Source organism: Rhinolophus sinicus, linkage group LG01, assembly GCF_036562045.2.
Source record: "Rhinolophus sinicus isolate RSC01 linkage group LG01, ASM3656204v1, whole genome shotgun sequence".
In the NCBI taxonomy this organism is placed as follows: Eukaryota; Metazoa; Chordata; class Mammalia; order Chiroptera; family Rhinolophidae; genus Rhinolophus; species Rhinolophus sinicus.
In genome coordinates this window covers 12,374,356-12,396,237 of record NC_133751.1, presented here as the reverse complement: position 1 = coordinate 12,396,237, position 21,882 = coordinate 12,374,356, and the positions used below count along the sequence as shown (strand labels likewise).

Here is a 21,882-nt window from a genome sequence, read left to right as displayed (position 1 = left end):
TGAAGAGCTATTTGTAGAAAAGTGCTAGTGTCTTTGGGACTCCTTTGAGCTACAAGTCTCTGTCACTGATGATTTTGCTGATTGGAGCCTTGGCAAAGGGAGGTAGCCTCTACCCATTGATTGCTACTTGGGGACCTATTTCTAATAGCCTTACTTAAACACTGACTGAGATATATTGAATAGATTTGGTTGCAACCTCTATTGGTCAGACTAATCAGAGTAGCCAATACAGTGGTATACTCACAGGAAAATTCATCAGAAGCAGTGCAATGTAGAGACAAGTGTTAGTATCCGGGGATGGGAGGGGGATAGGCAGGAAATGTCCCCATAGTTCCCTTGTGTTTCTGTATGTCTTCAGCGTGGAGTCACTGGTTCCTTCTGTTCTGAATTATCTTTTCGATCCAGACTTCCTGATCTCTGGGTTCCGCTCCTATGAAACAATTCACTGCATATGCAGGTAGCATCTGGCCCTTTTCTGTTACCTTGTGGGAATTGAGGCTCAAGCAATTGGTGCAAATGCTAATACTCTAGCTTCTGCTATTGCCATGAATACTAAAGGCTTTGTCTCTTACCCAGTTGTCTCATGTCTTCTGCCAGCATCCATGAAGCTGTGACAGGTTAGTTTGTTAGCTTACAAGTAGGGTAAAATCTCAGACCTTTCATGGTTCTCGTTGCCCATTTCCAAAGATTTCTGTTTTCTAGATGAAATTGTGGCTCTGCAATGTCATAAGTAACTCTATTCCTTTAAACAATAATGTAATAACATGAAATTTAGTATAAATGCAATAATCACAATAATATTGAAATAATTATGACAAATATATGTATTTATGTAGTAGTCACTAGGAGATTACTCAAAATTATTAGAAGATAAAGAAAATGTGATGCCATGTTGAGAACTTATCTCAAAGGCTTAAAGCGCATTAAAATAAGAACCAAAACTGACAGAGTAACAAAACAAATGTGAATCATGGCTTAGTTAGTAAACAGTCTTAAATCTGAATAGTAAAGCAATAGATGGATATGCTAGATTTTTCTTTCAAACAATACAGCCATATAGTGTGATCTTCTAAGAGACTGCTTACCTCCTCCAACTAGGTTAGGTAGAAATGTTTAGGTCCTTTATTTAGCAATTGACAACCATGAAGGAATTACTCAAAAACACCTCAAGGTATAAGATATGGAACTCAGGGGCAAAAATTGTTGCATATGTAGCTCACTTATTAACACACACAGGGGTCAGCAGCTGCGAAGACCTATTATGAATGAGCCAAAAGAGACACCCAGGGAAGAACAGCCATGAGACCTGTGAATGCTAGGACAGGAATAACTGTCCATAGAGCCCAATGTTTCGAGTGAAGTTTGCTGGGTGGTAGGGAATAAAGACTTTGGAAGAAAAAGGTAGGTAATGATTATGTGTCAGATTCTGGACACACCACAGAGAGGTGTAGGGAGTTGTTCACAGGAAGAGGGTACAGGCATGCTTGTTGGCAGCTGGTGGTTCCTTTCTAGTTTCCTGGCAGTCTTCAAGAGCTGGGTTCCGCCATGACTACTAATGGCTAAGCAGAGGGCATTTCTGAGGCTTACATGCAGGAAAGAGTTTTTTGACAAGATGACAGAAACAGCAATAACCCCTGAGGGAACGATGGCTCTAGTTTTTAGCTGAACAATTATTGAAAGACAAGATGACAGTGTAGATTCTAGGCCAAGTACCCACATTTAGCGCTATTTACCTTTTTGTGCTGTGGTTTCTAGAAATTTTTAGTGATGAATATTGGCAACCTCTGCAGACTTTATCCTCACCGTTCAAAAGTGGTGCTAAACATGACTCAGTTATTTAGATGTCAGGAAGGATGTCTGCTTCCAGCCGTGGACAAGTACTCATTGAATCTCTAAAAGAAGGGGTCTGTAGTCTTATTTACGATTCAACAAACTATGCATTGAGAGAAACAATATTCCAACCTTCATTAAGAGATGGCTGGGATTCTTCAGATAGATTAATGTTTTACTACAGCTGGCATATTAATTTAAAATAAGCCACATTTATGATCCAATAAAGGTATTTAATGTGCTATGTGTGGCCTTTAAGTGTACATACTGGACTCATTAAAAGTTGTTGTGCTTAGTACATTTAAATATTTTCAATAAACTTCTCATGAGGGCACTTTGGTATAGAGTCAGTGGGGCACCGGAATGAGAGTTCCAGCTGCAACTCTGTGTGAGTAAATTACACAACCCCGGCATGTGTATTTGCTCAACTGTATGAGTGAAACTCATACGATCCCTCAAACATTTAGAAATAATTACAAGTCTATGAAAATTTAACTGTGATCAAAATGAGGGAGCAGAAGGAGAACCCATGCAAAAATGGCCGATGGGTCTTTGTCCCAAATATTTAGGCCATCAACATTTCACTCAGCTCTTGTACAGAGGTATGGAAATCACTTACCTCTTGGATGTCTTTCAGAACAAAACACAGTTTAGGATGCTGTTTGTCCTTCAAGAAAGCTCAGTGAGCCAGAATACAGCATATTGGTTTTTGATTGCCGAGTATTCCATTTGTAGCCTGAGGGCCCAGAGCACTGGGCTTAGTTAGGAGCCCCTCCAGGACCATCTCATGATCAATGCTTTGATTCCTATCGTCACTTACTGTAGGAAATTAAACCAGGCTCCTGGGGACCAAGCCACTTTCAGCCAAAGCCCCAGGAGATAGGACACTAGGAGTAGCCCACTTTAAGCAACTGCTGAATAAATATAGGCTTGAAAAATTAAAGAACTACACTGATTCCTGTTTCCTGAGAAAGATTTCTGAGAACTATTTTTCTTAGTGGTAACAAATGTTCTAACTTGAATCTAGTAACTACACCTGTGATCATTACAAACCTTTACTGTGATTTACTATAAATCCGATCATTAAATAAACACATTACAGCACTTGTGAATATCAGTATAGCTGAAATTTTTAGTTTCTTTCTTTCACTTTCTCCTTCAGTTTAATAAAATATGAAGTGTAGAGGAAGATACTTTGTTCTTGAGAATTTCAATTACATCAGTTTCCTAACATATAGAGTGTCAAAGTGAATGCAGCTCCTTCCAAGGGGAAACAAAAACAAGTTAATAACCCGAATGTAAAGGCTGACAGTGTTTATGGTGGAAGAGGGCTTTTTAATCCAGGGGTTACCTGCTGCACAGTTAATTTAAATAAGCAACATGCCACTGCCCATGAAGCAAGAGTGACAAGGCTGTGTACCGCTAAGGGAAGTATTACTTAGACTTTTCTTTGATTTTCAGTCTTCTTTTCTCATTATATTTGCCAATTAGTAGTTAGTGAACTCCTGCAGGGGCATTGGCACTATAACTGAAGCAATACAATAGTAAGTAATGGAAGAATAACAATGGACTTAACTATTTCCAGCTTTTTACCTTTGAGATTTCTTTGTTCTTGTGCCTGGATGCAACCATATTGGTTTTGCCTCTGGGCTCCAAGTAACAACTCTCTTTGAATCCCATTAGTGAGTGTGTTTGTTTCCATAAATTCAGAGAAAGTTATAGAAAATGTCAGGCAAATGACTTAGTACTCTGCCACAACAAAAATGTGTTTCTTTAATTTAAAATTTTAGTTAGTCTTTAGATGTTTACTCTATTTGCACCTATAGGCTTATGACATATTTTGTTGCTTATCAAAGCTTTAACTCTAATATAAAAAGGATTAAGCACATATACAGTGTTCAATAAATAATTAGAACAAATTAATAAGAGCTATTTTATGGGTCTTGGCATAGTATGCCAAAATAAAATGTTCTTAAAACTCACTACACTTGGCTTTTAGGAGAAAAGCAGGCTGTTAAGTTACCCTCTTGGAGAGGCTAGAGTAAGCCTTGTCCATGCACAAATCCTACCAGACCCATTCTGTGAGGCAGGAAATGATTTTCTGATCCATGAAGAATGTTCTGTGGCTGCTACCCATTGAGTCATCTGTACAGTTTTTAAGAGTACTGCATAGACTCTCTGGGTCAGGTTCATACTATTTATGTCTGTTGCACCAATAATGGTAGGTTTTTCTTGATATCTGCCCTAAAATTTAAATCCACTATAGAGAAATCATGAGTATAAACTGAGGTTGAAGTCTAGGAATATCAGATAAAATGTCAAATGATGTCTTGAATATATTGACACAAACACTCCACTAAGCATTTCATGGGCATGAGGTCATTTAGTTGTCACAACCATCCAATGAATTAGGCATTAGCTCCATTTTACAATGAAGGAGCTAAGTCTCACACATGTTATCTTCTTCCAGGGCACACAGTTAGTAAATGGCAGAATTTGGATTTGAACAAGGTCCAGTCATAATCCAAGGCCAATTCTCTTCCCACTGCACTAAACTGCCTCCACGCATCTCTTCAGAACACCATACCACTGTCTATCCCACTGCCAAGAGTCTTCAGTACCTGAGCCCATACACTTTCTCTCTATAAAGAGCTTTGATGTGCTCCATGTTGGGTTAGATACCTACTGGCCCCTTCTTCAACTAACTTCTCCTTGAGGGAGTGATCATGCACAGCCTGTGAAGAATTTGGTGAAGGTTAGAATGATGAACATAGTAGCTTGGAAAATGAAGACTTTGCTTAACACTGTTGGTCCTCTCTCCTTATATGCTGCCCACCCCACCCCCAGTTCACAGATACATACCACATATGGCCACATTTTACCAACATCCTGTCTTCCAAACACCCAGTAAAGGAATATATACTTGGAAGGCATCTGAAATGGGTGTGTTTTCCCATTTGTCTCCAGAAACTGTGGTTTAAATGAGCTGAACTCTTACCAGACATACCTATTGGAGTTGCATTAGTAACAGCCTTCACTGTGAATGAATTTCATCTATGTTTACATGATTGGCTGTGACTGGAATCCTGAGAAGTTGCCATGCAGACAATGTCTCTTCTCACCTTTGCCAGTGCTGTGTGGCTGCCATCTCTCTCATGGCCAGCAGCTTTAGGCCAAAGCCTTGCTGCAGGGATGCTGTGCTGTGGTTGCTCTCATGGGCTCTCTTACAATCGATGCGATCCAACAGTGTTCATTCAGCTTTTTCCAGACTGGCCTCAGCTGCCTGTCAACTCCAGCCCTCTACAGAAGCACCTGTGTAAGTGGTGGTTTATAGATTTTTAGGGTCAAATATTCCTCTTTGGGATGACCTGTGTCTAACTCACCCACAAAGCTGACAGGTCAATCAACATTCCCTTTGTCATAGACATACAGATCCTTGCCAGCCCACTGCAACAATGCACGGCATGTGTTTCTTAAGCATTTTCTTAGTAGATGGTGGTACTTGCAACTTTCAAGATACAAAACAGCTAACCTCTCATTTTTTTTGATGACTAGTTTACCTAACCTGACAGGGATTTCTGGGTTTATCTATAAATCCCTACCTCCACCCTTCATATTGAGTCTTTGATCTAACTAATCATATTGCTAAATCTTACTGAGCATTTTGTATATACAAACAAGGTCATGGGCTGAATGTCAAATTGTTAACCTATTAAGTCTCACAATGGCCTTAGCATTATATCTCAATATTGAAGTTGAGAAAACCGAAGTGGAGAGTGGTTAAATAACTTGCACATAATACACAGTTGGGATTCAAATAGCTTTCACCCAGGACAGCTAAGATTCAGAGCCCTAGGAAATCCGACTTCAGAATCCACGCTCTTAACCACTACGTTATATTGCCTGCATAGAGTGGAAACGCACTTAAGAGGACACACAGAGCCTTACAACAGCCAAGCGATTCCAACAAAATCAAAGACTCTTAACACATTTCGACTCCATGGTTTTATGCTCTTCATAGTAAGCATGTGACCATCTGTTGCTGCTATCACAATATGTTCTTTTATTCTGGTTCATACAATTCAAACAATGGTAAGGGAACAAGTACTCTTTTTTGCATCTAAATATGTGTACTGTCATCATCTGGTGGGGGAAAAACAAAAACCTGTAATATAGAACCCACAAAACCACTGACTAAAAATAACAGCATGACAATTAAGTTTGTAATTTTAAAGGAACTAAATTTACTAATACAAAGAACATTTTCCAACTCAAAAACAACTTAAGAAATAGTGAAAAGAAGAACAGTAGAAATATAGTGAAAACGCTAAACTTGAACTCACATATTCAAAGGTCTCTGGTTACTATGTGGCATTAAAGTCTATCAAGGTGAAATTCAAAATTCGCTTGCACTTTTCAAGCAATAGAGTCAAATCTCATAGTTATTTAGAAGAATGTTGTGATATAGAGGATAAAAAAGTGAGTGGACAGTGAGTAAACACAGGTTTAAGTTATGGTTCTGATGTCATTAACTATACGGGCAACCTCTAATAGAGTTGAACCTTTCAGAATTCACAGGGCTTCAAGGTCTCTTTAAATTCCAATATTATATGGATTTCCTTTTAAAAAAATGTTTATAAAAATATAGCTAACATACAATATTATATTAGTTTCAGGGGTACACCATAGTTATTCAACTTTATATACCTAAGAAAGTGATGACCATGATAAGTCCAACCATCTGACACCATCCCACGCTATCACTATATTAATGATTATATTCCCCATGTTGTACATTACATCCCCATGACTTGTTTGTTTTATACCTGGAAGTTTAGACCACTTATTCCCCTCCCCTTCATCCCCCCCCCATTTTTAAATTTTTAATTACAGTTGAAATTCAATATTATTTTATATTAATTTTAGGTGGATAGCATAGTAGTTAGATATTTATATAATTTAAGAAGTGATCCCCCTGACTAGTCTAGTACCCACCTGGCAGTACACATATTTATTGCCATATCACTGACTATATTCCCTATGCTTTATTTACATCCACATGACTATTTTGTAACGACAAATTTGTGCTGCTTAATCTCTTTACCTTTGTCACTCTGCCCTCCCATCTATCATCCCAAGAAATCTAGTACCCATCTGACACTATATGTAGTTATTACAATATTATTGACTATATTCCTTATGCTACACCCTACATACCCATGACTACTTTGTAACAACCAATTTGTACTTTTTAATCCCTTCCCACTTTTTCACCCACTTCCTCCATACCTGGCAAGCATCAAAATGTTCTCTGTACCTATTTATGAGTTTGTTTCCGTTTTGTTTGTTTGTTTTGTTCTTTAGACTCCACACATAAGTGAAATCATAGTACATCTGTCTTTCTCTCCTCTACACTCCCCTCAGCAATACCTCTCTCCTTTATAATACCCTCCAGGTCCATCCATGCTGGATAGCAAGAATCCATTCCCTTCCAAGGCTGAGCCATATTTCATTGTGTATGTGTACCAACTCTTCTTTACCTAGTCATCCATCAACAGGCAGTTAGGCTGCCTCCACATCTAGGCCATTGTAAACAATGCTGCAATGAACATATGGATGTACATGTCCCCTTGAAGTAGCATTCTGGATTTCTTCAGATAAATACTCAGAAGTGTGATTGCTGGGTCCTTCTTTGTCTCTTGCTATAAAATTTGTTTTAAAGTCTATTTTGTCTGCTATAAGTATTGTTACCCCAGCTTTTTTTTTCCTTTTCCATTTTTGTGAAATATCTTTTCCCATCCCTTTATTTGCAGTCTGTGTGTATCTTTCCATCTGAAATGATTCTCTTATAGAAAGCTTATGTAAGGGTCTTGTTTTCTTATCCATTCAGTCCTCCTATGTCTTTTGAGTGGAGCACTTAATGCATTTACATTGAAAGTAACAAGTGTTGGAGAGACTTTGGAGAAAAAGAAACCCTCATACACTGTTGGTGGGAATGCAGATTGGTGCAGCCACTATGGAAGGCTGTGTGGAGTTTCCTCAAAAAATTAAGAATAGAATTACCATATGACCCATCAATGCCTCTCCTGGGTATCTACCCCAAAAATCTGAAAACATTTATCCGTAAAGACATGTGTGCTCCAATATTCATTGCCGCTTTATTTACAGTGGTCAAGACATGAAAACAACCAAAATGTCCTTCGATAGATGAATGGATAAAGAAGTTGTGGTATATGTACACAATGGAATACTGTTTGGTGGTAAGAAAAGATAAAATAGTACCATTTGTGACAACATGGATGGATCTTGAGATTATAATGCTAAGTGAAATAAGTCAGACAGAAAAAGTAGAGAAACATATGATTTCACTGATATGTGGTATATAAAACTGAAAACAACAAAAGAACAAGACAGATAAATTAAGGAACAAAAACTCATAGACATAGAAAATAGTTTAGGGGTTACTAGAGGGTAAGATGGGAGGGGGACTCTAGAAGAGGGTAAATGGGGTCTAATATATAGTGATGGAAAGAGAACTGACTCTGGGTGGTGAACACACAATGTAAGATATAGATAATGTATTACAGAACTGTACACCTGAAGTCTATGTAACTTTACTAACAGTTGTCACCCTAATAAACTTTAAAAAAAAAAAAGTAATGTTGATAGATATGTAGCTATTGACATTTTATTATTCATAATTTTGATTTTTTTTCTTCCATCTTAAAGAAATCCTTCAAACATTCCTTTTACTACTGGTTTGGCGGTGATGAATTCCTTTAGCTTTTTCTTGTCTGGGAAGCTCTTTACATGTCCTTTGATTTTAAAGGATAACTTTGCTGGGTAGAGTTTTGGTTGTAGGTCCTCGCTTTTCATCACGTTGAATATTTTCTGTCAATCCTTTCTGGCCTGCAAAGTTTCTGTTGAGGAATCAACGGACAATCTTATGAGAGCTGCCTTATAAGTTACTAGTTTCCTTCCTCTTGCTGCTTTTAGAATTGTCTTTTTGTCTTTTACCTTTGCCATTTTAATTATAACGTGTCTGGGTGTGGGCCTGTTTGGTTTCATCTTATTAGTGACTCTCTGTGCTTCCTGAGCTTGTATGTCTATTTCCTTCTCCAGGTTAGGAAAGTTTTTAGTCATTATTTCTTCAAATAGGTTCTCAATACCTTGTTTCCTCTCTTCTCCTTCTGGTACCGCTATGATGCAAATATTATGCTGTCCCAGATATCTCTTAAACTCTCTTCATTTTTTTTGTATTTCTTTTTTCTTTTTGCATTTTCCAGTTGGGTGTTTTCTGCTACCTTGTCTTCCGTATCTCCGATTTGATCCTCTGCTTCACCTAGTCTGCTGGTGATTCCTTCTAGTGCATTTTTCATTCTGGTTATTGTATTTCTTCATTTCTGACCTTTTTTTAAGGTTTCTGTGTCCTTTTCATGTTTGCTGTCTTTTTGTTGAAGTTCTCACTGAGTTTTTGAACATCTTTATGACCATTGTTTTGAATTCTGTCTCTGGGAGGTTGTTTGTCTCCATTTTGTTTAGTTCTTTTTCTGGAGTTTTCTCCTGTTCTTTCATATGGGATATATTTCTTTGTTTCCTCGTTTTGGCTGCATCTTTGTGTTTGTTCTTATGTATTAAAAAGATCTTCTATATCTCCCAGTCTAGTAGGTGCCCTATCTCCCTGGTCACCGGCTCCAGGTGCTCCAGCAGTGTCCCTTGTGTGTGTTGTTTGTGCCCTCCTGTTACTGCTGTTAGAGCTGAGCCTTGATTGCTATTGGTACCTGAGTGGGTGGGACTGACCCTCAGGCTGATTGGCTGTAGGGTTTAGCCATGTCCACAGGTTACAGGCTGCTCTGTTGGTGTCTTATCCCACTGAGTGGGATTTGCCCCAGTGGGCTCTGGTGCCTGTTGAGATCACCCTTTGGACGTGCCACTTGCACAGCTACCTGGGTGGTGCTCTGCTGTGATCTGAAGCCAACCTCCAAGTATATTGGTTTTGGGGCCTCTTGGCTCTGGTGCAGGCCGAGGTCACCTACTGCCTGTTACTGACAAGGGAGCTACAAAGTTTTCTATGGTTATTCAATGCCTGTGCTAAACCTGGAGGCCTGTGCCAAAGAAGGACTGTGAACTGAGGACATCTGCCTCCAGCACCAAGCCTGGGGTAGCTCCACAAAAAGCCAGGACACCCCAATGCCTGCTGTCACCTGCCAGGTCCCTTAAGGTTCAGCCACTAATAAAGCCTTGTGTGGTATGAAAGTTGGGTGAAGCAGGGTCTCAAAGACTCTCTAAAGTAGGAAGAGTTGTAGTCACCAGGTTGATGTAGTGATTCTAGGTTGATGCCAATGCTGAGCCTGGCGCTACTCAGCAAGTTTCAGAGCACACCAAGGCCAGTCGCTGCCCACCTGGTGCCCATAGACTCTGATAGTTTTCCAAGAAAGAGTACAAAGTAGATAGGCTGGCTGCTCATGGAGAAAGTGCCTCAGGTGTTGAGGGAGTTGGGTGGGGCAGAGTCCCAATGAGTCAGCAGGGTTCAATCAGATTGAGATTTGGCTGTTGCAGCAGACTCAGTACAAGAAAGATGATGCCCGCCTGCTGACAGCATGAGAGAAGGCTCCCTCACAGGGAAAATGGCAACTGACCTCCAGCCCTCGCCACCAAAGCCACACACTTCAATCTGCCCCCTGTATGCCTCTGACACCCTCTGAGTCACTATCCCTCCACCTGAGCCCAAGGTGAGTGCCTGCTAGTGAGTGAGTCTGTGCATAGGCCCCTTAAGAGGATGTCTGTGTTTTCCACAGCCATCTGTCCCACATGGATGGTTAGAATCCACACTGTTTTTCACAGCCAGGTGTTGTGGGGGCTACTCTTCTCACACCAGTACTCCGGACTAGAAAGCCTGGTGTGAGGTTGGGGTTTCTTGCTCCTTTGGTGGGGAGGACCTCCACAGCCAAGGTATCCTTCAGATTCTCAACTGCCGCATGGAGGTCGGGGGCTAGCCTGTTTTGTGTCTCCACCCCTCTTGCCAGTTTCAATGTGGCTTCTTCTTTCTATCCTTAGTTATAAAATTTTTGTTCAGCTAGACTTCAGGTAATTCTCCAGGTTGATTGTTCTATAATTTAGTTGTAATTTTAATGTGTTCATGGAAGGAAGCAGGCACAGTGTTTATCTACTACACCATCTTGAATTATGGATTTCTGATATTAGCAATACATGATATTTACATTATATTACATTATATTATATTATATTATATTATATTATATTATATTATATTATATTATATTATATTCTTGATTCAATGCTAAGTGTTCCCATAAATAATAACCAGTAGCCACAGTGTAATGTTGACTTTTTAAGTACTCCTGTTAGTCCCTGGTTGAAACTTTTATTGGTCTATAGCAAATAGTGTCCTAGTGATCTAAAATAATTAACATGCTTTCCAATCCCAGCTTAGCACCAAAAGGGTGCAAAAGAGCAAAAAAACATTTTTTTTCTTCTTTGGAAACAGCAGAAGACGCATTAATTCACTTACAAACACATGCACAATAATTTATACTTAGAGAAATAAAAGTTCCTAAATATCTCAGGAATCAGTTCATCCAAATCAGAATATGTTACGTCCCTTACACATTTGACATTCTTCACTTACTAGGCAATTGCAAACCACCAGTAACACAGCAAGTTGGTTCATAACTATTAGAAGATTCCAGGAGTTGTGGCCCTGTTGTGATAGGGACCAGAGGTCTGCAGGAACTGAGTTCAGGGCTCTGAGTCTGGCATTGATTAGATTCACATTCTAGAGCTTGGCCACTCTGAGACACATAAGTCTTGGGTGGACAACACTTTGCTGCGTAGCTCACAGGTTGACAGCTCTGGATTGCAAAACCTTTTCGCTGGCTGCTTTCTGATTGACAAGGCTGAGAAACACACTTCAACACTGTCGAAGAACTTCCTGATTCGCATGTTGTCTTTTCCTGGGGCCTGGAATTAGAACAAGTAGTTTGGACAACTCTGTGGAGGCAAGCACTTTGTACACCACTGTCCTCTGTGCACAGTTCCTGTTCACAGTTGGATACTTTGCTGCTGGTGGTTTCACCGCAGGTTTCTTGAAAGTTGTCCAAGAGCCAGGTCCTGTTATGGCAGCTGCTGGGTAAAAAAAATCCATCTTCAAAGCTTATAGGATTAGACCCATGCACAATGGCAGAGAGTGGTGGGACATTGTAGGAGCAGTGACTCTGGGACATATTGTTAAAACCCTTGATTGAAGTTCGTTATAAGGACCTAACATGCTGGGTCTGAAGTTCTTTGCTGGGGAGATTATATACTCAGAAAACTGGGTGTTAGCTTCTTCTCAAGACTCCTTTCCACCTCATTGCTTAAGCTAATTTGAAGGATAACATCTTATTAGCACTTCGTTTAGTTACATGTGAAGATGACGTCTTATTAACAAACAGGCCAGCCCATTTTGAATCTTTAAAATGGCTTTCATGTTAGCCCCAAAGCTGACTCATCAGGAAAGGGTTTGTTAAATATGAGTCCCAACATGTCACCCAAGCTAAATTTTATTTCTCCTGAGTCACTGTGACTCTCCATATTGGTAAATAGATAACAAGATATGTACAACTATGTGGAAACAGCCAATGTAGTATTGCTTGTTATTTGGCATTGGAGCTCTGAGAGATACCACCTTGGCAGAATGTGATAATATAATCAAGACATTTTCAGTCAGAAGTCAATCCAATTGAGCCCACCCTCATTCTACTCAGATCTTGGTCTGCCCAGTTGGTCAGAGTAGAGAGGAGTTCCACGCTGAAATTACTTCCTACTGTTCACCCAAAATACTGAACGTGGCCATTGCCCCATAAACATCTTTCCATTCGTGAAACATTTTCTTCCCCTCATCTTGTTGAAGGCCAAATTTTAATGTTGCCCCTTTACAAAGCTTTTTCTTGGTCTTCCTATTTAGAAGTTATTGCTGCTTCCTCTGAATTACCAGTGGATTTTGAAACATTCTTTATTATGATGTACTTTATACCAAATAGTTTGTTTAGTTCTATTTCTGCATCTCCAAGATTGATAATTTGTCTTTGTAGCAAGCCTGTTTCAGATACGCTTTTCATTTTTGTTTGTTCAGTGTTTTATTTTTTTGACTGCCAGATGATGATCAACTCCTACACTTACCACACGAGCATGTGCTTCTTAGCATAGTTTCATACTCAGCACAAGTACCAGCACAATTTCTATAACACATTCTATAATTTACTTAGCTCAGCTTATGACAGTGGAACAACAGAAGTATATTCTAATAATATCACTCTGGTATCCCTTCCTGAGATCGGAAGAAAACCATAAACATTCAAGAACTTCGAACAACACTTATACAAACTCTTCCTTGATATGTGATGGACTGGAGGTATTAAATATTGAAAAGGACACATCTGGATACATTTAGCTTGAGAAGCTGTACACTCAACTTGTGTATAATGCCTTTATAACACATGCAAGTTATTTATAATTTTGAATGGCCACTTTTGTATGATTAAAGATCTCATTACGTCTTCCCCATGAACCCTATCACAACCCATTTAATTCTTATGCATATTTGCATTGATCATTGTTCAGAGGCTTTCACCATAGCTTGTGACTCTCCTGCTTAAAAGTATTAAATGGATTCTTGTTGCCCTTAGAATAAGATCCAGTCCCCTTAGCCTGGCCTACAACACCTTGTGAGACCTGGCTGCTACCTATTTTTTTCTAACTCCAAATCTTGTCATTTCTCTCTGCTCAATATGTTTCATTCTCTCAGGTCTCTCCTCTGTTCTTTGAGCATATAAAGCCTTCTCTTGCTTCAGAATTTTGCCCATGCAGCTGTCTGCTTCATTCCTTCACTGCCGTCTCCTACTCTATACATAGCTGTTTACCTCATCTTTTGTGTCTCGCTTAAAAGTTACCCACCTTTTATAGTGGCCTTCTTTCATCATCCTATTTGAAAAAAGATTCAATTTTCAGGGTCTAATTTTTTGTTTTTCCTTCATATAACTTACCTCATTTTACAATGGTTTTGTTTCTTCATTGTGTTTTTGCCACTACACTGAGAGTTCCATAAAGGCAAGGAGTACTTGTATGTATAGCTTTTTCACTTTTGTATCTCCATACACGGGGCACAGTACTAGGCTGACACACAATCACGGCTCCATAAATATATTTTTAAAAATTAATAAATAGGTGCTACATAAACATTTATGTCAATTTTAATTAAATATCCGAAGAGATGCATCTCTGAAACCTTGACATACCCAAGATTGACAAGAGTACAGAGTTGAAAAAAAAAAAAAAGCCTACCTATGAGCTACTTTTTTGTGCAATGAGAGTAAAATTATTAAGGAAGCCACTTAATAGCATAGCACAAGCTGAGTCAGTTATTCAAAAATAATGTTTGATTGTATGTAGGCATGTTTTAAAAAGCTTTTGCTACGAATAAGGGCCCGACTTGACGCTGGCAGCACAGAGTCCTATTGACAAATTCTGAGTGGCAAAGGCAGGACATCATCTGGGCCAGCGTTCACACAGTTGTTTCCAGCAGACATTCTTCTTATTAACCTCACCATGTGTAGTAAATTAGTGAATACCTGTGCAATTCCAAATCTCCAAATGCCGGATAGGAATATTAGGTCTGTCATGTGTGAATAAAGCCACTCTATGAGTTCTTTTCTCTTTGGGGTGAGACATCGATTTGCACATTTTGTTTACTTGAGTGCTGCATTAATAGGTATTCCAGCATACAATTTTGAATCAATGAGTAAATACAAATTTTGGATGGAGCTGGATTTATAGAGGGAGTTACCTGGCTTATTACTATGGAATGAAGTAGGCTAGGGCAACTGGTCACCTTGCAATTGTTTTCATGCAACTTATTAAAAACTAGGTATTAGCTTTGTAGTCACTAGAATAATGATACTTATGCAGTCTATCTCCTGGTAGTCTTGAGAAATAAGTGGAAATAGTAACATGATTGCTTATGGTGACTGGAAACTTTGCTACTATAATAAAAGTTGAACAATTCCCTGGTCTCTCCTGCTCTTGAAGTATACAAATGATTACATCTGCAGTGGCACCTCCTAACCACCAGAGGGTGAAATATCAACATTTGCTGTTGATTTACCTACAGTTAAATATCAAGTTGTATTATAATAAATAAGCAATTAAATATAAGGATTCTAGGGTCAGACTGCCAGGATCCTAAGCCAAGTTCTACAATAGCAAACTGGAACCTTAAATATTTCCCTTAAATTTCTATACCTTGACTTCTTAATTTTTAAAATGAAAATTATAAGGTCATTGACCTCATGAGGTTGTTTTACTGATTAAATGAGATTATATATATATATATATATATACACACACACACACATATATGTGTATATATGATTGCCTGCCACATATTGAGTGATGAATAAACAAAAATAGCAATTATTTCTGATCAAGCTAAGGATCTTCGTGCAGACCAAGATGTTGTTCTTATGGCAACATCATCTAGGATTGACATAAAACTATAAGACAAAATAAACACAGTATCCTTTTTGTGTTTGAGATTATGCTCTTTGTGTTGTTTGTTGTAAATTTTACACATTCCTCTCTTTTAAGTATTTGATTGCATTTATTATTCTCATTGAAGGTCTAGTCAGCCTGTCTCCATCTCTCAAGAGCTTGGCATTTGGTAGTTATAAGGTTTAATAGTTTATATTGCTTTTATGTTTGATTATGTGGCTGTTCTGGACTTTGAATCACTTGTTCAACTATATTAAGATTAAAAAAATTAAAAAAAATTAGAGTCACCCTTAAATATCATAATTCAGCTTAGTTCTCCTACAATTTATTTTCTACCTTTGCCTTAGTTTCATCTCACCAACAAAACTCATGCCAAATTACCTAAATTAATTTAAATTCATCACTCCTCTCCAACCAAGAAGTAACTCATATAGACATAGTGTGGAACACTGGAGGAATGTTAGGCTAAGTGTGAAGATACCTGATTTCTAGTCCTGTTGGTTCTATTAATTTACTGCATGAACTTGGACAAGTCAGTCTGCCTTGGGATATCTTATAAGATAATAAGTTTAGATGAGAATATCATTAAGGTCCTTTCCAGCTGTCACAGTCTGTGATTTCCTATCAGAATCTTAATACCTTACAGTTGAAAAGGACAGTAAATTGCATCTTGTCAAATCTACCTACTGAATGAAATTTGCACTTTTATTTAAGTTATCTAATCTTTATTAAGATTACTTATGAAAATTTTAACAGCTCAGACCAAAGACTGGAGTCAGTAGACTGATAGTTGCCATGCATGCTGATAGAAATTCACAACTTGAAATGAATAATCCTTTTGTATTTGAGAGTAACTCTGAGAATAAATAAAAATATGTTTCTCTGGCCAAGAACACATTGGTCTCTCAAAAGAGTGTGTTGAGGTGAATGGCTAACTTCCTTTAGATATAATATCTGTAAAATAAGTTGAGTACCATATAACCCTTTTTAGACACTGTAATGCATACAGAAAAAAAAATCTCTGGATCTGGAATACTCAAAATTATGACACTCTGTCCATAATAATGATCCTTATGTGGAATGTGGACATGACCTCTTGCCAGCTTTATGTTTCTAACATAGTCTTAGAATTTGATAATAAAAGGATTGACATGTGATATCATTTCTTCTCTGAAACTATCTCTAAATAATTTTGCTTCTTGATCATTTACAATTCAATTATATTAGACTTTAAACAGTCACCAAAGGGAAAAAAATAGGGAGTGATAGTGTCTGTATAGCCCTTAATGATAAATAATGAAATGAAAGAATGAGCCATAGTATCTGGACCATATTTTCCACTGCCCTTGCTCCATAATGTCTTCGATATGAAAGTGTCATAGTTTATTATAGTAATTTTACCCTTGCTGGTGTTCCTTTCCCCAGAGGCACGTACTCTGGCCTACCTCTGAGGTTAGCTTTCAGTGAAATTATTTTCTGCCTTTGTGTGATCAAGAGATGTGAATATGTGTTTGAGTTCTCACACTTTTTCTATGGGTAGCGCAGTTGATAATGTGCCTTTGACATGGTGCTAAATCATTTCTGATGATAATAATGACCAGAGAATTGATGCCATTGATGACAATTAGCTTATCTAAATAGAGTTCATCCAGCGAAAATGAATGCGTGTTTGATGTCATTGATATAACATATGAAATATCCTGGAGACTGTCCCTTGTTCCATTTAATTGATTTATTTATTAAATTAACTTTTATTGGGTATTTACTACATGCCAGGTTCTGTGAGAAAAGATTTTTCTGTATTCAGTGAGGATGCAACACTGTTTTTCCTGGTAAACTTCCATAACTACCCTTTCCCAACATCTTTAGTCTTTAGCTGGAGATGTCATTTATGGTGGTAGCTGGTTCCATTTCAGAGATTTTCTCAGTTGTCCTGGATCTATCCCATGTATACAGGATGAATACATGTTATTAAACATGTTTGTTTGTTTTTTTTCCTCCTTTTAATCTGTCTTTTTACTACAACATTGTCTCAGCCAAGAACCTAGAAGGGTATAGAGAAAATTGTTTTTCTTCTCCCACACACTCAAGAGTTTAGGATAATCTCCTGTCCAAGCTGTGATTCTATTTGCCAAAAATTCTAGGGAAATAAATCTGTGCTGTCAGCAAATTCTTCTTACCAGGGAACCCACTCCTTAAATTAAATATTTATTTTTAGTCAAAGAACAGTGAATTTGAAATTATCAACAGATAACTTTTTTAATTAACAATAAGACTTGTGAGATGATATCAGATTAAATGAGTTTATTTAAAGGGGGGAGTTTACTTTTAGCTAGAGAATTAAGAGGGGAAATAGAAGAAAACAGAAGAAAAACAAAATTGGTTCTCTGAGATAAATGATTTTAATATTAATAAGCTTTTTTATTTAATTATCTCTCTTCTAGGTAGTATAGAGTCTTGCCAGGTAATAGCTGGCATTGACTTTGAGGGAGACAACTGTGAAGTCACAGGAACCTTTAGCAAGTTGATTGGTGGTAGAAGCCATATCTACACGTTTGTCGATAACAAGAAGTTTGGGAGCTCCTAGAAGCCAAGTAGGCTGAGTGACAGGATCTGGGTCTACAGCCCAGAGAAGAGAAGCCACAGACTCCATAACGCAGGGGTCTGAACCCACTGGAACCACTGGAGTAGCGGCTCCTGGATCCATAGCCCAGGGAGCAGCTGCTGCTGGACCCACAGCCCAGAGACCCTGTGTAAGTTGGCGGGCAGGGAATGCAGAGCGTGGAGGTCCTTGGGCGGTAGCAGGACGTCTGGCAGGGTCTGGACACCACACAGGACGTCTGGCAGCTGGTGGGCTCACAGCAGGTTTCCTGACAGCCACTGTAGAGCGAAGAGCCCAGCTGGCAGGTGCTGGGGGAGCAGCGGTCAGTGCTGTAGACCAGGTTGCTGGGGTAGGAAGAGCCACAGCAGGAGTCTGGGTAGTGCACGTAGCTTCCAAGGGAGCGGGAGGAGACGTTCCCAGAGCAGCAGTTGTAGGACATGTTGATGGAGATGTGAGTTCAGCTGAGTTAGAGTGAGGACAGATGCTCTGATGTCCCTACTTTCTCCCGGCCATGTTTGTATATATACCCTTCCTACCCTGGATGTGATGCAGACCTTCCCAATTCTTGTGCATGTCTCATCATGAAAATAACAAATTAACCTGCTCTATAATTATAACTGAAGACAGTCATGTTCTTAACTGCTATTTAATTATTTTGGCTTATAGGAGCCACTCTGCTTCTCTCCCTCTCCCTCTCCCTTTTTCTCTCTCCTTTCAGACATAAGGTGTGGTTTGGCCTCAGACACGTTGGCCATGATGCAGGTAGTACCCGCCCTTCTTCATTGAGCTGGACTCTGAGGATTTTCATCATGAGTGTCCAAATTGACCCCAGCAATGTACTCCTGGCAGTCATCAGCACCTCCCTCCTAAGTGTTTACATGTGTTTTATTGAGGATTTACTGTGTATAAAACATTGAAAATTGTGGTGTCACTTAATCCTTGCAACAACCTTATGAGATAGGAATTATCACCAATTTGGTAGCCCAGGCGCATCTGTCTCCAAAGCCAGCAGGAACCACAAAGCTATGCTGACAATTTGAGAAGCTTGTCCTTTCTGCTTTCAGAATCATATGAACAATGAATACCCAGGTGATAAAATAACATTTCAATGTGATAACATTTGCATTTGATCTGATGTGCCTGCCTATGTATGTATTCTTACCTCTTTCATGAAACCCCCAAATACAGCCACTGAGGGAATAGCTTCATAATTCCTTTAGTTATGATTTTTTGATATTCAGAGTTACCATGGAGATAGGTGTTTCTACTATCTTCTATTTGTCCTCTCATTTAGCTTATCACCATGAAGCAAATCATGTTTTATCCAGGATGGAGTTACTGGATACTTTTTACATGTGAGGCAGAGAATTCTTTGGCAAACACTTATGCTATCGCTGAGAATAATTATCAAAAACTGATATACCTTGGGTGACTTGACTACCAATGAATTACATTTGCAAAACTTGAATTTTAATAGTGGGCTAACCTTTGCCAACTCAGTTGGGAGTGAGAAATGAGACACCTTAAAGGGTGAGCTTTTCTTTTGCCCATTCTTCTAGAAAGACAAAGCAGCATAAAACTTACCTTCATATTAAGTAGTTATACTTATCCTTATCACTATAAAAAATAACCAATGGCATAAAGAAAAGTCCTGGAATTACAGATGGTTTTTTTTTTCTTCACTTGTTATTATAGCCAACTTCTGCCTTAAAGCATCTTTTAGAAATTGAAAACCAAGAATCTATTGATATAACTTGATCTTTTCTATTTGTTTCAAAGATGATTATTTTTTCTAATCTCTTATAGTATTGGCAGAACTGGCACCAATGGAGTAGTCTGTCCATTGTTTTGCTTACAAATTTCTACCAAATGTATTATTCATGTCTCCAAATCCTTCTCATACTTCAAAGCCAAGTTAAATTCATATCTGACAGGTGTTCGTCTCACCTAAGCTTAAACTCTTCTGCCAAAAGGATCTTAGCATTTAATAGGCTACCCATTTGGGTGAACACACACACACACACACAAACACACACACATCGTGGAGGAATTGGGAGGGATGTTTTTTGAAATGAGTAAGATTTCAATTATTTGAAATATGGCAAGATCTGAGTATAGAGGAATTCATCATGATCAGCGACAGTGCTTAGTCTTCTTTGACCCAGCATCAGGCATACAGTGGGTGCTCCAAATTCTTTATGAAATGAAGGACTATATCAAATCATTAACTTCTTATTTTTACATCCATCCAAAAATGCAAATATATGCACATAAATTGTTTTATCTTTTAAAAGTTATCTTTAATAAAATAGTAAGTGAACATAAATATCTCTTTCATAAATAAATATAATCCTCAACTTAATCATAACAAGTTCAGTCCTTGATGTGATCCTAGATATCTGTCCCCCACTCCCACCCCAAGCAAAGTTGCCTTTGGGGCCTTAACCAATTATTATTTCTCTTTCCACCAGCTTCATCATAACCCCTTCTAACGGTTCTCTTTTCTCAGCCTTTTAAACATGGTCAATCTTCTTCAATCCAAAAATTTTAAATAACATCATTCCTCCATGATTATATAGCTCTTTTTAATTTTAAAGATAGACTTCTCTAAAGAGTTGTGCAATCAGTTTATCAACTATCTCATTTCCTATCATCTTTTCAACGACCACATTTTTTTCTCTTTGATGTAACACTCTTCTGAGATTTCATTGATATTGTCAGCAGTGGCTCTGTGCTGCTAAATGCAATGGACATTTTTAAAATGATCCTAGTTTGTTTTAGTTTCATTAGTTTAGTTTATCAGTTAGTAGGTTTGTTTAGGGCATCACAAATTTATTGTTTTTCTAAATGGTATAAACATTTGGCTGGTTCATCATTTCAGGGAACATGATCACTTATGATCTTCTGTGCACACATGTTAAATTGTTTTTGATCCTGTTAATCTGATCTTATGTCAATTTTATTATTAGTTCGGCCACAAGAACTGAAGAAGAGTAAAGGGGGGTAATACTACCTTCTCAGCCAACATATTTTCTCTGTAGGGGACTCAGCTCTCCTTCATGGCTTAAAATACTGTCCATATACCATGACATTCGAATGTATATTTCTAACACACATCTCTTCTTTTTAAAATTCTAGACCCAGATATCCAATTGTTTACTAGCCATTTCCATTTGGAGTTTTCAGAAAGGTGTCAAATTATTATGTCTATTAAATTGAAATTTTGCTTTTCCCTAAGGGAGAAAAAAATACCATTTTACTCATCTGTGTTAGTAGCATTTTCACCCACAAAGTCAGAAACCTTGTAAATCTCCTACTAGATGCAATGCTTTCTAAAGATGGCCATTGTATCTTCCAAATTTAGCATAAGTATATCCAGTTCTCCTGCTGCCTTTCCTCTAGTCTAGGGTTTCTCAACCTTGTCATCACTGACGTTTTGGATCGGATAATTCTTTGTTGTGGCATATCCTGTGCATTGTAAGATATTTGGTGGTATCCCTGGCCTCTGTCCACCAGATGCCAGTAATATATCACACACACACACACACACACACACACACACACACACACACACACACACACACTGACAATTAAAAATGTCTCTTAAAATTGCATCTCAATTTCAAAAATAATCTCTTTCAATCTTTTCTCTCTATCTTTGACTTATCTTCTCAAAACAAAAGCTGATCATATCACTCTCCTGATGAAAACTTTCTCATTGTTTTCTAATTTATTTATGATAAAACACAAATCCTCTACCTGATTTGCAAGGCTGTGCAATGGTGGCCCTGCCCCTGTCTCTAACATCATCTTCAACCTGTACTCTTTCCCTCTTGCACACTGCCTCTGCTCCACAAGTAAAATATCTCAAGCTTTTTCCTACCATGTGAACATGCTATTTT

At 38.3% G+C, this 21,882-nt stretch overlaps 3 protein-coding genes across 3 annotated transcripts in view; 1 reads left to right on the top strand and 2 right to left on the bottom strand.

The window, feature by feature from the left end:
• The window catches only part of LOC109446496 (keratin-associated protein 13-3), a 111,138-nt gene that overhangs the window by 57,493 nt on the left and 31,763 nt on the right, over positions 1 to 21,882 (top strand). The window lies entirely within an intron of this gene.
• KRTAP27-1 (keratin associated protein 27-1) lies at positions 11,472 to 12,074 on the bottom strand. Its single transcript, XM_019729915.2, has one exon. The coding sequence runs from the start codon at positions 12,072 to 12,074 to the stop codon at positions 11,472 to 11,474; it is 603 nt and encodes a 200-aa protein (XP_019585474.2).
• On the bottom strand, positions 17,895 to 18,442 carry LOC109446491 (keratin-associated protein 13-3). Its single transcript, XM_019729916.2, has one exon. It carries the CDS (start codon positions 18,417 to 18,419, stop codon positions 17,895 to 17,897), a length of 525 nt encoding a protein of 174 aa, XP_019585475.2. The 5' UTR covers positions 18,420 to 18,442.

Excerpts from the sequence above, each read along its gene's own strand:
- LOC109446491 (XM_019729916.2), bottom strand. The coding sequence starts at position 18,419 with ATGTCCTACAACTGCTGCTCTGGGAACGTCTCCTCCCGCTCCCTTGGA.
- KRTAP27-1 (XM_019729915.2), bottom strand. The coding sequence starts at position 12,074 with ATGTCCCAGAGTCACTGCTCCTACAATGTCCCACCACTCTCTGCCATT.